Raw genomic sequence first — 12263 nt, 5'->3', positions numbered from 1 at the left:
AGACATACAAAACACAAGTGAGAATATTTTCAGTATTTCAGCATTCTGTTTCATTGGTTCTTAAATTCTCATTTCTCTCACGAGAAGAACTCGTAACACTTACTCTCTAAATCAGATATGATGAGATTGTCATGAAGCTTCACAGCACGATGCTGCTCTACTTCATCCTCCAACTCAAAGATAGTTTCTTTCATGTCACTTCTCTCAGTCTCTTTTTCATCTAGTTCTGTCCGAAGTTTTTCTAGAGTCACATTAAGATCCTCAATTTGTTTTTTGGCTTCTTCTTGGAACACTCTATATTCATCTTCGACCTGAAAAAGAAATACCACATGTCATAACTAAATAGATTGCATTTTAAAACGCACTTAATTTTGTAATGAGCATACTTATGGTTGGAAAAAAAAAAAAGTCCACTCTTTTGTGCATCAGTTTTAGTGCTTGTTGGATATGAGAATTTGTTTTATTAACCTAGTAGCAAGTTTCACATTTGTGTGTATGTGTGAGTTGAAGTACTTCCAAGAGGAGTGTTAGAAGCCACTGATCTGCTTAATTAAAAACCAAAAAAACAACACACAGGGAAAGGTAGTAGACCTCTTTTCAGAAGCAGCAAGACCGTTTTACCCTGCCTCATGAAACTACAACTTAAATAACAAGCTGAGATCAGAGTCTCTAACATTCACTCCCATGCCCAACAGCAAAAATTAGGGTCATGCCTTTGGGCAGGTCAACACAGGCAGCAATTTTAATCCACAAAATGCCCTACTTTAAATCACCTGTTTGGGTATTTATTTTAATAGCACTACCCAAGTTTAATTATTAAAATTTTATTCTATTTTTTTAAATCTCAAATTAAGGTTGATTCTAACCAGCTGTTGATCATCTTGAGTAACATGTTGATCTGCAACTAACACAAAGCTCAGACATTAAACAAACTTTCTCATCAGGAAGATATACCTTCAAATGCATAAGCAATACATTTGCTAGATAAAATGAGTTTCATTTAAATCCAAATAGCTGCTCTAGGACTCAAACATTTTCATCCAGAACACAATTAACACACAAGCTGTTCCTGGACGGATGATTATCAAAAACCTTTATATATTTGCCATACTTAAGGATCAGTTAAAAATGTATGTATTTTTTTTCTCCAATTAAAACTAAAACCTTTATTTAGTAAATTAAGGTATTTCACCAAATGTAATTTTCTCCCTCAATTAGTCATTTCTCCATTAGACAACACTTCTCTGCCTTAGTTTATTCTAAGTTAATTGAACCAACCTGAATAAGCTGAAACATTAAAATATTCTCTCTACACCGGTGAAAGGCTCTACAAGTCATCAATAGCTGGGTTATCACCTCAAAGCTTTACTCCAGGCACCCTCTCAGTGACATTCACCAGTTTGGCACCAACTCCTTGAAACTCTTGCAAAAAGCATACGATTTACATGTAAGCACAAAATTCAAGCAGTATTTAAGATAACGTACAAGTTTGACCCTGGACATAAGTATTGGTGTTTAAATACAGGTATTTTAAAAAGTAACCAAGCAGTTATGCTGCGTCTGAATGCACCAGTGCACCTGTTTTTGTTTTGTTTTGTTTTTTAAAAAAAGCCTACAGCATTTTTATAATAAAAGTTAAGAAAGTCACTAATCCTAACCATACCATAATCTGATTAACCTTGTGACTAATCCTTTACTTCTGAAGGAATTACAATGTTCAACACTAATAGTCATGATATACGGGTGATGTTAAAACACAGGATGTAAATCCTACCTTAGCAATGGCATCTTGCAACCGGTTGGCATCATTGCGAGTGTGTGCCAGCTCTTCTTGCAGGCTGCTGGCCAATGTCTCTGCTTTTTCTTTATCCAGCCTGACACTCTCCAGCAAATCTTGTATATCTGATTTATCTCCAGAGTTGTGTATAGAATACAGCTCAGCCACTTTCTGCTTTTCATGCTCTAACTGAGCTTTCAGCCTGTTCATCTCAATCTGGTCACTGGCTACTGTGGCTTTGTACTCCTCTAAGGTAGATGCTATTGCAGTTTTGCTTTTCTGCTCTGACTCAATGATCCGTTCCATGTGGTGATTTCGTTCTTTTAATGCCCCTATCATTTCTTGGGCCTCCTTGTTGTCTTGTTCTGCCATCTTCAACGTGTTGCTCAAGTGCTGCTGAACACCTAGCAGCTGCTCTCGCTCAAAGCGCGCGTTCTCTGCGAGGTCCATGTAACGCTGCTCTAACTCCATGTAGCGACCGCTTTTCATATCTTCATCGATTACATATGAAATATGGTGTTCATCTAAAAGAGACCGAAAATACTCAATCTGACGGCTGAAGTGTTCTAACTTGTCGCTTTGCTGGCACAAAGATTCCATGAGGATTACTTTTTCCTCTCCCAGTCTTTCATTCTCACTGTTTAGCTCCTGTGTTATTTGTTGCAAATCTGCAAGCTCTTGAAGCGTGGCTTGGAGCTCTTCAGCTGTACTGTGTTGGTTCTCTTCCATCTGATGTATCCGTTCTGTCAGACAAGCTACAGACACTTCACTCGCATTGCCACTGCTTCCTTTCCTAGATCTTTCTATGCTTGGTACACCTTCTGACTCCGAAGATGATGGAGCATCTAAGGCATCATCGCTTGATGTCAGTGGCTGATAAACTTCACTGCACTCACTGTCTAAATTATCCATGGAGTTACTATGTTGATTGTCCATCAAAGTGTTTTCATCCTGACTCAACAGGTCTTCCATTGATCCAGGGGCAGAACCTTCCACTGAAGACGTCAGAGTGCCACCGCCATCACTGTGGTTGCCAGCTGTAATCTCAGGACTCAAAGACTGATAGCCAAAGAGCTTCTCAGAGTTGTCCAGCCTTTGTTCCAAAGAAAAGCCTAATGCATTCAGTCTGTCTTTTAACATTCGATTCTCATTCTTCAGCTGGTTGAGCTCTTCTCGGATGGCAGTGTTTTGTTCCTGTAACTGTAGCAACGTAGACTCTACATCAGTTGGCTGATGGACAACAATGGCCTCTTTTTCTTCAGATTTTTCATCACCTTCAACTTGATCTTCATTAAGTCCCAGCTGGGCACGCATGTCCCTTAGTTCATTCCTCAGGTGCAAGATTTCCACATCTTTAGTTTTTGCTAACGTCAGAAGATCATTCACCTTTGCTTCCAATGCAGCTTTGTCACTGATTTGATTGTCTGATTTGGACTTACTCATTCGAATATCCGATTCTGGATTGGTGCGACTACGGGAACGTTTTGCCAGTACCGTATCATTGGTCCCCTGTCCAGTCAAAGGTAGCTTTTTACTCTGGCTTAAACGGGAACGATCACGTATCCTCTCTCTAGAAGAGCTTGATTCTTTATTTCCAGATGAAGTGCTACGCTTAGTTGTGGAACTTGTACCTGTGTATTTTTTGAAAGTTAGGAACATTTATTTAAAATGCAGCACTGTAACATAAGACTTGTGTGTTTTGTACCAGCTCTACAGTGGCTGTTTTTTTAAATCATGCTGGCAAACACACTCCATAAAATAAATTTACAGTTAACATTTAAATAATCTTTCTTATGAATCAATGGAGTTATCTTTTAATTGATGCATGCTTTTCCAGTTGCTGTATTTTACCAGTATTTTGAAAATGAGTCAGATCTTAGTTTAACTGTTAAGAGTTGCTAGGCTTTTTGTTTCCAAAAGTTTCTGACAAATTGTACAAAAAATACAGCAGTGCTATTCCTGAAAGTTCAATTTTTTCTGTTTTCAGTAAATTTGAATGCAAGCTTTTAAGAGATGAATTGTGTACTGTGATTCCCCAAATTAAATGACTTATTTTTTTTTTATGTTCATCACATTTCATACAGACAAGGATGAATTACTGTTACTTTATTTCCAGATGATTTATAGCTTTGCAAGCATTATTGAATTCAAAACACAGCAACAGAAAGCAAGACATATTTCCATCGGTAACTGGTAACATACTAAATAACTGCACATTTCTGAACAGTTTATCAAAGATCTCTATTTTTATAATACAATAAAGAATGTTCAAAACATTGACTGTAACAAGCAATCATATCTTCAAATTCTAATGCTTGTGCCATGGATTATTATTTTTTTTTTTTTACACAAATTAAACTATAATTCTTTAGATTAATTACATTACCTGGTATTATATAGTTGTTACATAATCAGCACTAAAAAAATTAAAAGAAGCAGCCTCCAAAGAGGCAATTACAATATTACAAAACAGGAAAAAAGAGGATCAAAGCCAAAGCAGAGAAGGTATTTGATTTGACCACAGCCTTACCAACTACTTCATAAGGCAATCTGGATCCACACTACACAGCAGGAAAATAAAAATGCCCCCAACTACTGTCTTTAAGGATCAATATATCCATTTACCTGCAACTGTTTTAGGCTTATTTTCCAGACTGTTCATGGTTGTCCCTGCAGCTGAAGACACTGTTGATACACAAGTGCTCTTCTTTGCCTTGACACCATTGGTCATTGTCACTCCACCGCCACCAGCCATCCCTGCTAAGAGGTCATCGTTACTCTTAGTCTGAAAGAAAGGCAAGATGTGGCTTTAAGACAGCTGGCAGAGAAGTCTGCATAGCCAACATTTCTCCTGGTAAAGATTCCGTAAGTTTAAAAAGTACATATTTGACTAGTCCTGTGTCTAGTCAAGTATGGTGAAGTGTAGATGCACTGCACAGTGCACAGGAAGGGAGCTGAAATTTAACTTCAGCTACTTACATGTGATTGACCATAGAAACTGCCTCCCCTCTCCCAGACAGAGGGAATGATTAATGTTTTAATACCAAGGTGAAAAAAACAATAATGAAATCACAGTAATAACGCAGCCTAACACTTCTGAATTTCGACTGAAAGGTTCCTTAATTATAAAAATTAACACTATTTTTACACAATTAAACCAGCAAATACCAGGAAGTAACCATAATATCCTTCAAGAGAATATGATCAAGCATCTTCTGGTGGACAAGTTCACAACAAAAAACAAACCAAACAACAGAAATCAATCCAAGATGAATAAAATACCATTTTTAGCTCAAAATGCTAACCTACAAACCACCAGAGAGGGGAGGGGACGGGAAGGGCCGCCCTCACCACATATCCTTTGCCTTGTTTTCATGCTCCTTACTAGGCACTCTTAGAGACAGGATGTTTGGCTGATGAACTTTTTGTCTGACCTCCCAACATCATTCCTGAAACTACTGTTAGCCACAAACGCTGCCTGGAATGTGACAAGAGTAAGCAAAGGGACCTCAAGAGCCAGATTCCCAAACAGCAAACACATCTTTCACCATAAAGCAAACTAAAAACTCTAAGTTCCTAAGTATGAATTGGCAGACTGTACCACTCTTTAAAATGCAATTTGTTAAATGGAGAAACAATCTAAATATGCTAAACATTCTTCTCATTATAAGGACAAAAAAGTTAAAAGAAAGCACCTGTGTTAGAAGTATTCCCTGAGTGACTGCATTATTCAGCTGGATAAAACATTTGAAGTCTCAGAGCCCAACTAAAAAGTAGTGCTCAGGACCTAACCAGTTGCTTTACATAATGGCTTACAAATTCTGCAGGCTTGTAATATAAATATGTATGTAAGCTAGAAGTTAAAGACTATATGCCAGACATGATTTTATACATTAACAAAGAAGTTACACGGATAAAACCAATGTTGCCTCTCTTACCATTCTATAGCTTTTTACAGCTGAGTTACAGCTGGGGATTTGAGAACAGTTAGCAACATTGATAACAGCGATGTGCAAAGGTCATGGATGGGATCTGTGCCCTTTACAACGAGCAGCTGCAAAACAAAAGGGAGCTGGGGAAGATAATGTATTTGTTCTGCATGCAGTCATTAGAAATGCAGATAATCATCAGGCAGAAGCAGGTATCAGTAAGGGTAAAATCTGCTAGGACAAAGGTGTTTTTATTAAATCATGTAGGACGCGGTACAGCCCTCTGAAGTGGATCATGAAAGGCTGGAGGAAAACCTATCACTCCAAAACTGTATTTTGATGTGCATTTAAAATGCCTTTCTGCTACAAAAGAGCCACTGTTGTGCCATTCTGCTTTTCTCCTCGCACTGCCACACGGTGCTGTGTAAGCCAAAGCCTTTCCAAAGGGCTCCCTCCTCCCAGGAGCCCAATCGCTGCCTGATCCACGAGCTTGCAGCCTGCAGACTGGCAGCTTGAGGTCAGGAGGATGGAGCTGCGGCAGGGCTACCAGGTCGGAAAGCTCTGCGGGCAACAGGGGGGAGCAAACAAACTCACCAGCTGGCAATCCCGTAACCTGTAATCCAATCAGACGTATCTAATCTAAACTTCATTTTCTGGGCGTGGGGACAGGAAGAAAACCATTTTCTGATGCAACTATCACCTGGAACAGCGCATTACAGAAAGACATAGATCGGTGCCTTTTCTAATTTGCTACTGACTCTGACATCAGTTGGCAAACAAGAGAGTTCAGGTGATGAGCTGTCAGACTTTTTACCTTGTTAAAACAGTGGGGAAATTAGATTAAGGCTTTAGACACTTAGAGTACATGTTATCAAGCCAAATAGGTCAAGATGTGACTCAGCTTGAAGAAAGAAAACAGTACATAAAACACACACTTTGTGACATTAGTCACCTCCAGTCCTTGCTGAGCAAAGGGCTTTAAGACAACCCTTCTTATTCTGCCTTACACATACCCCATTTCTAGTCTAGGTTGGAAGGCACAGCCTCCTCCGCAGCCAGTTAGTAAACAGTTTCTCAAACCTGTAACACTACACTCTTGGCAGAGAAAACTCTTTAGCAAAGCTCTGGAAAACTTACAAACCAGCAGCTCTCTTCTGTACGCTCATAAGAGCAACTGTGCTTGACTTTAAAAACCGAAGTATTTTTATAGTATTTTTATTGGAACGGAAATCAATGTCACATGTTTATCAAATAGTTTATTCTTGATGAAGAACAACTTCTCCCATTTACGAAAAACGTTGCAATCCTACTTAGCAATAAAAACCCTTCTTTAAAAATCTAAAAAATCAGAAGCTATAATTAGAAGTGCTCATCTAGACCTATGCTGATTTTCTACGTAAAAATAAATCCCTTATAATTATAAAATTTATATACCATGTTTCCCCACAACTTTATTCTTTTAATACAATGAAACTTGAATGGTCACCTCTATTAATTCATTTGATGTTAGTTTCTCAACATGTATATGCTATTTACTGCACCTCATTCAAATCCCATATATACATGTATATGTATATAAATGCTCCTACGTGGGATTTTCTTTGATGCTCACTGTCGCTGTATTTGAGGGCTTCAAACAGTAAACTTCACAACAATCTGTAATTAAGTTACTGCATTTTTCAAATAGAATACTGAAGCCTAGACAGAGGAATACTGAAAACACATTCTAATTTTTAATATTCAAATGTTAGTGTCCAAACCCTGACTCCTCAGGGACACTGGATTTTGCAGTTCATTTGCATGAAGTACAGCGGCTGTCTAATTAGTTGTATTAGCATGATCACAAGCTCATTAGCTAAAAAAGCCTAAAAATACTGATCTTAAAAGGAAAAATACACTGGTATTTGCCCAAAATATTTTCTAACAGATTAAAAACTAGAAATGGCTGGCAGTTAACCTTCTGCTGTAATGGCACGTGTGGGGAGATGAGGAGGTGCTGAACATCTACCAAAGTCTTAGACAAACCAAGACTGACTGCAACAAGCTTCTGAAATAGTTCCTTGATATATAACCAGGCATTAATACATATACAGGCATTGCAAAGCAGACAGACCAACCCCTGGAACAGCATTCAGCTGTACAGAAGGGTAGGTCTCACACTTTCTTCCTGGACACACTGTCCAAATACTCTGGAAACTCCCCAGAAAAGGACAAATCTGTGGAACAACTCAAAGCTAAAAGGTCCCCCCACAGCTAAACACCTGCCTACGGATGAATCATGAAGGAGACAGAAAAAAAAACATGCTGTAATTAGAAAGTCATTTTTGATTGCACAGCATTATTACTGACTGAATTGAAGGTTGGGATAGTATTGTACCCATCTATTTCTATTTCTTAACAGCTACAGCTGCCTTTCATTCAATAACCAGTTTTTGTGCATCTCTATGCACACTTACTCTGAGGACTGAATTAAGTTACTAATTATCTACTACCAGCCATGCTTTTCCCCCCTCCCCAGGATATTAAATGGAATTTATAAAACACACACTAACTCATCATGTCTAAGAGAAGATCCTAAAAGCTTCTGTAAGGAAAACAGTATGCCAAAAGCTTCATTGACAAGGTCAAATATTGAACTATGCGAAAAATTATTTTAAAAATAATACAACTGGTTATTGACATTTCTTTCAAGCCAGGAATTATACATGTGATTTGACAATATCTATAAGCCCCAAAACATAAGCAATTAACTTTGTTGTGTAAGTACGGAACACTCAAAGGAGATAAAGTCGTCATTAAGTCACACAGCTGGCACAACAGCAGCTTGACAAGTAAAAGACATCCAACTGTATGAGTAAGCCTGGCTGTAACACAAAGCAGAGATAAGTCTTAGTAATTACGGGAAAATGTTTTATTGTACCTCAAACATACAATAGTCATAAATTCTAATCCAACATCCAAGCATTGCCAGAAGTGTTACTAATATAAGAAGTGAAATTGTGAAAGCATACTGGGTCAAATTTCTGTAGTGTTAGATCATCCTCCTCCTTTACCTCACCGAGAGGTATCACATAAAAAACTCGATAAGTACACTACAAAGTATCTTTGCTTCCGTATTCTCTGGGAGGTTTCTAGAAATGCAAAACGAGTAGCATCAACAACCATCAAAAGATGTATTCAAGTTAAGCTAAATTGGATGGCAGGGGCAGAAGGGGGACTCAGGGAGAAAAATCTAGCCAAAACCTGGCTTGCAAGTTCATCAGAAGCAATATTAACCACCATTAACCATAACACAGCAGCAAGACTGTAAGAAAGGGACACACCTTTTGACTTTGGTAACTCTGCATAGCTATTACAGAGAGACCTCAACTATTACCACTTCTTTAATTCTAGGTCTTGCCAGTTATTTAAATGGCCTATCTGCCTTCCTGTAGCTGACGGAGGCTCCAACCCCAGCTGCAGACAGCAGCCCTTCTGCTCGTCCTGTTCTCTTGCTCCAGGGCAGCAGAACTGCCACAGCTCTGTGCACTGGGCTGCAGAACATCAGGAGGAGGTGAGTTCAGCCACGTTTCCCTACCAGGCAGGCTCATAACATCATCCAACCCAGCAGAGTGTGCTCCCATTAAAAAAAAATAATAAAAATAAATAAATAAAAATAAAAAAGCACATCTTGGTATGTCTTATTTTATTTGGTTGTTGAAATCCATATGCTCCTAAATCCACTGCCCTGTTTTGGTAATACAAGAGAAAACCCCTACCTTTGAACCTGTTCTAGGAGCAAGAACCAACTTGTGCAAATTGAGCCCAAGCAATACTTCACACAAAGAAAGCCCAAAACAGCTAGAAGAATGCAGCTGCGCTGACCTGACACGGATCACCGAAGTCAAGAAGTTTCTCATTTTAAATACCTCATTAGTTCTTTTTTCAGAATTAGTACATAGCTCTTACCAAATCCCATTAGTTGCTGACACACTATTCAAGCATAACGCATGACACCACTAATAACACTCATCTGGATGCAACTTCCACGCTGCTCCTTTTGCAGAACTACTAAGTTCTGCAAAGTACATTGCTTTCCATCATCGTATCACACATTGCAATGTGAAAAATACAGCACCAACACCACACAAGATCCTATCACCCTGCCCAGTGCTGTGTAGCTAGCCAAATTCCCTCCAGTTATCTGTGTAACAAATCTCTAGCCTAAGTTGCACTAAGGACATGCCTTAAAATTCTACTCTTAACTTTTTATCATCAAAACTACAAATTATCAGATTGTTCTATTAGTTGTTACCTTCAAAAGGGAAGCTGATGTCCCGGTTTTGGAGAGTTTTGTTACTGCAGACAGTGAGGAGCCGTTCTCTGGTTTGTTTTTTTCAGTTGTTTGAGTTTTATTTACTCCAGGCACTTTGGGCACTGAGCCAACACTCCTGCTTGCTTTCTTCATTCTGGGCTGTCTGTTTATGATGCATTTACAAACAAATCTGCAAACAGAAAGAAGTGTTAAATATAAAACACATACAAAATGCAACATAGTTTTATAACACTAAGTTCAGAATAGCAGCAAGGGCCACAAACTAGAGCCAAACAGCATATATATGTGACTGACCAACTTTTTTTTAATTATTATTTATTGTTGCTGTGGGGTTTTTTGCCTTTTTAAAAAAGGATCTTTTTTGAAATTTCATTTTTTTCCAGTTCTCTTTCCACAAATGGCACTGAACCAAGGATATTTTATAAGTGACCCATGTTACTAAGTTCACTCGTTAGCTAGCAAAAGAAAGGCTTATTAGGGCTGCAATGTTTCTTATTTCTGACTGTGGGAAAGAAAATACCGTGGGAGCATTCAGGCAACAGACTGACTACCATCAACACTGGATCTGAGAAAAGATTACCAGCAGCTTGATAACTGAAGTACTGAGAGAGTACCAGCAGTTGCAGAGTAAGGTGTTAACATAAAAATTAGAAGATGAAAAACTCAGATTCCCTGAAATCAGTTCTTATGAGAACTCATGTTAATAAACACATGGGAGTTCATCTGTATTAAATTTTGAAATCAAGACTATTCAGACGATTATGAGGACTATCTCCGAGAAGAAACCAGAAGGAACCCAGCATAGTCTGCAGTCAGGACACTTGCGTGCCTTTCCCCCTTGCCTTCAAGTGCTGTGCAGCAGCAGACAACTGTCAATGCCGGCATTCCAGCCATGACGAAATAAACTGAAGCACCAAAACCAAAGCTGACTTTACACAAACTTGGAGCAGCTGCAGCAGACACAAACAGGGCCGTTGTCCCAAGAATTGCTAGCTCCAGAAGGCAGCCGAAAGAAGGGCAGAGGAGCTGGCAGCCATAGCTTGAAGCACAAACTACCTAAAGGGCTGGCCACATCGGGCTCTTCTTCCCTCTTGCAAGAGTGGGACAGCTGGCACCTGCCTTCATCTCCCCACAATCAGAAGGCAGAGGATGGAAGATTAAGAGAGGAAACTTCCACTCCCCTTGCAGTCTGACAGACCCTGAATGGAAGCAAGTGATCCAGTTTCTCTGAGCCCCATATGCTGTGGCTGATTAGAAACACAAAACACATCTAGCTCTTGCCATCTCTTAAAAAGTGAAGCATTTCGAAGGCATGAAAACCAGCCTGATGACTGAGTGCAGGAGAAGTGCTCCACAAACACGGTGATCAGGACTAATTCATTATGCTAAGATAATTACACCGCACACACTCCTCCCTCCCCAGCACCACCTCAGCTGCACACAAGCATATTTAAAGCCTGACTTTTCTCAAAGTCAGTAAAACTCCAGCTTTGCATCTTCAGACCCCTACGTGCCACTAGCGCAACAAGAAGTCTCATTTTAAGGCACTGAAAATATTTGTTTATAGCTTCCAGACTCCTTTTAGCTCTGAAAGCTGGCATGAACCGACACAGAAGACTTTGTCTGCTGCTGTAATTTCATCATCAGAATGTCAAAAATGCACCAGTCCTGCCATCCTGCTACTGGTAACCAGCACGCCTTCGCAGAAGATTAAATAACACAGATTAATGGAAATTAGACACTCAAAAAAAAAAAGCACCGCTATACACAAGTATTTCTGCAGAAGCTAATATTTATAGGTAAGTTGCATTACAAATGGAAGTTGCACTTACATTTCTTGCCTTTTTCACGTTTAAGAGTAAAAAACTTACATGTGCTTTTGATCTTATTCAACTGAGAATTAGAACTGGAAAGACCAAAGAGGGTGGCGAGCTCAGTAAAACTGGCACCATCACTAACAATGGGGGATAGTTTTAATGCTCTACAGACTACATTAAAAAAGTAATAATAAGTTGCCCATAGCACACTTGAGAAATAACTGAAAAAAAGTCAGTGCACAGTTTGTTGCAAAGCTGACTGCACTTAAAAAAAAAAAGTTACTTCAAAGAAAAAAACCTGCACAGAGGCAGGAAATCAGAGCCCTCGCTTTCAGGCAGCTCTGAGAGCTGGCTGAGCAGTGCCGCAGCGGGGGGGGCACTCAGATGGGTCACAGGGCAGCCTGGGCTGGTAGGGACCTGCCACG

At 39.3% G+C, this 12263-nt stretch overlaps 1 protein-coding gene across 3 annotated transcripts in view; it reads right to left on the bottom strand.

The window, feature by feature from the left end:
- The window catches only part of SPECC1L (sperm antigen with calponin homology and coiled-coil domains 1 like), a 67678-nt gene that overhangs the window by 44870 nt on the left and 10545 nt on the right, over positions 1 to 12263 (bottom strand). For 2 of the 3 annotated variants that reach the window (XM_032199028.1, XM_032199025.1), the window contains exons 2-5: positions 10001 to 10190; positions 4403 to 4562; positions 1775 to 3408; positions 104 to 311 (exon numbers count right to left, since the gene is read on the bottom strand). In XM_032199028.1, the coding sequence (XP_032054919.1) occupies positions 104 to 311; positions 1775 to 3408; positions 4403 to 4562; positions 10001 to 10153 (2155 nt within the window). In that variant the 5' untranslated portion in view covers positions 10154 to 10190. Of the gene's footprint in view, positions 1 to 103; positions 312 to 1774; positions 3409 to 4402; positions 4563 to 10000; positions 10191 to 12263 lie in introns of those variants that run through there. The other variant, XM_032199026.1, reaches the window with a different exon arrangement.

The sequence above is a fragment of the Aythya fuligula genome, chromosome 17 (assembly GCF_009819795.1).
Source record: "Aythya fuligula isolate bAytFul2 chromosome 17, bAytFul2.pri, whole genome shotgun sequence".
In the NCBI taxonomy this organism is placed as follows: Eukaryota; Metazoa; Chordata; class Aves; order Anseriformes; family Anatidae; genus Aythya; species Aythya fuligula.
The sequence above is the reverse complement of the archived record's forward strand: the minus strand, read 5'-3'. Positions and strand labels throughout refer to the sequence as shown.